The sequence below is a fragment of the Canis aureus genome, chromosome 23, assembly GCF_053574225.1.
Source record: "Canis aureus isolate CA01 chromosome 23, VMU_Caureus_v.1.0, whole genome shotgun sequence".
NCBI lineage: Eukaryota > Metazoa > Chordata > Mammalia > Carnivora > Canidae > Canis > Canis aureus.
Genome location: NC_135633.1, coordinates 21,944,282 through 21,945,677, shown reverse-complemented (window position 1 = coordinate 21,945,677; position 1,396 = coordinate 21,944,282). Strand labels below are relative to the sequence as shown.

The following is a 1,396-nucleotide window of genomic DNA, read 5'->3' as shown; positions in this document are numbered from 1 at the left end:
ATGAAAACCAGAAAAAGAACAAAAGAACAAAGATGAAGACACTATATATTCAATAAATGTCTATTAGCCACCTCTTATGTGTCAAAAAAAAATGTTCTATGCACAGGGCTGTAGAGTAGATGTTACCCTCATAGATTTTACAAGCTAAGTCCATAGTCCTCAGAGTCTATGATGGACTAACTCCTTATCTCTTCTTCAGCTACTCAAAGACATCTGCCTCAGTAAAATCACTGCTAATGCTACCTTATAACAGCAGCTGCCTCTCTACTGAAGTCTCAGACTTCATCCTGAATTGCTTTGTCAGGTCTCCCAGCTGGCAGCACTGGCTATCTCTGCCCCTCAGCATCCTCTTCCTCGTGGCCATGGGGGCCAATGCCGTCCTCCTGATCACTATACAGCTAGAGGCCTCTCTGCACGAGCCCATGTACTACTTGCTTGGCCTCCTTTCCCTTTTGGACATCGTGCTCTGCCTCACTGTCATCCCCAAGGTCCTGGCTATCTTCTGGTTTGATCTCAGGTCCATCAGCTTCTCTGCCTGCTTCCTCCAGATGTTCATCATGAATAACTTCCTGCCTATGGAATCATGCACCTTCCTGGCCATGGCCTATGACCGCTATGTCGCCATCTGCAAGCCTCTGTACTACCCAACGATTATCACTGACCAGTTTGTGGCAAAGGCTGTTCTCTTCATCTTGGCCCGGAACACATTTCTTACTGCACCTATTCCCATCCTTTCGGCCTGGCTGCATTACTGTGGAAAAAATATAATTGAGAACTGTATCTGTGCCAACCTCTCTGTGTCCAAGCTCTCCCGTGATAATGTTGCCCTTAACAAAATATACCAGTTAATTGTGGCCTGGACTCTTCTAGGCTCTGATCTTGTCCTCATATTTATCTCCTATATCCTCATCCTAAGAGCCATTCTTAGACTTAAGGCAAAAGGGGCAGCTGCCAAAGCTCTGAGCACATGCGGCTCTCACTTCATACTCATCCTCTTCTTTAGCACCATCCTGCTAGTCTTTGTTTTTACCCACATGGCCAAGAAAAAAGTTTCCCCTGATATTCCCATCTTACTTAATGTCCTACACCATGTAATTCCTGCAGCTCTCAATCCCATTGTCTATGGGGTACGAACCCAGGAGATTAAAGAGGGAATTAGGAAATTACTGAGGAGGGTAGCAGAGAGATGCAAGTAATTGTATTCTAGATTGACTTTTCTCAAACACGAACACTCAAAATCACTATTAGAAGGCAGGGACTTAGAGATAAAATTACAGTCCTTATCCTCTCTCTGGGCATGCCTGAATATATGAACTGTATGGTTTCCCCCTTACCCAGGCAAACCACTTACTTTCCATCATTTGCTAAAAGTGACTAAGGATATAGATGTAAAATT

General features: G+C 44.3%; 1 protein-coding gene across 1 annotated transcript; it reads left to right on the top strand.

Annotated features, from left to right (window-relative positions):
- Positions 1-236: 236 nt before the first annotated feature.
- On the top strand, positions 237-1,196 carry LOC144295331 (olfactory receptor 56A3-like). Its single transcript, XM_077867714.1, has one exon. The coding sequence runs from the start codon at positions 237-239 to the stop codon at positions 1,194-1,196; it is 960 nt and encodes a 319-aa protein (XP_077723840.1).
- The last annotated feature ends 200 nt before the right edge of the window (positions 1,197-1,396 follow it).

Coding starts and splice junctions, on each gene's coding strand:
- LOC144295331 (XM_077867714.1), top strand. CDS start 237: ATGCTACCTTATAACAGCAGCTGCCTCTCTACTGAAGTCTCAGACTTC.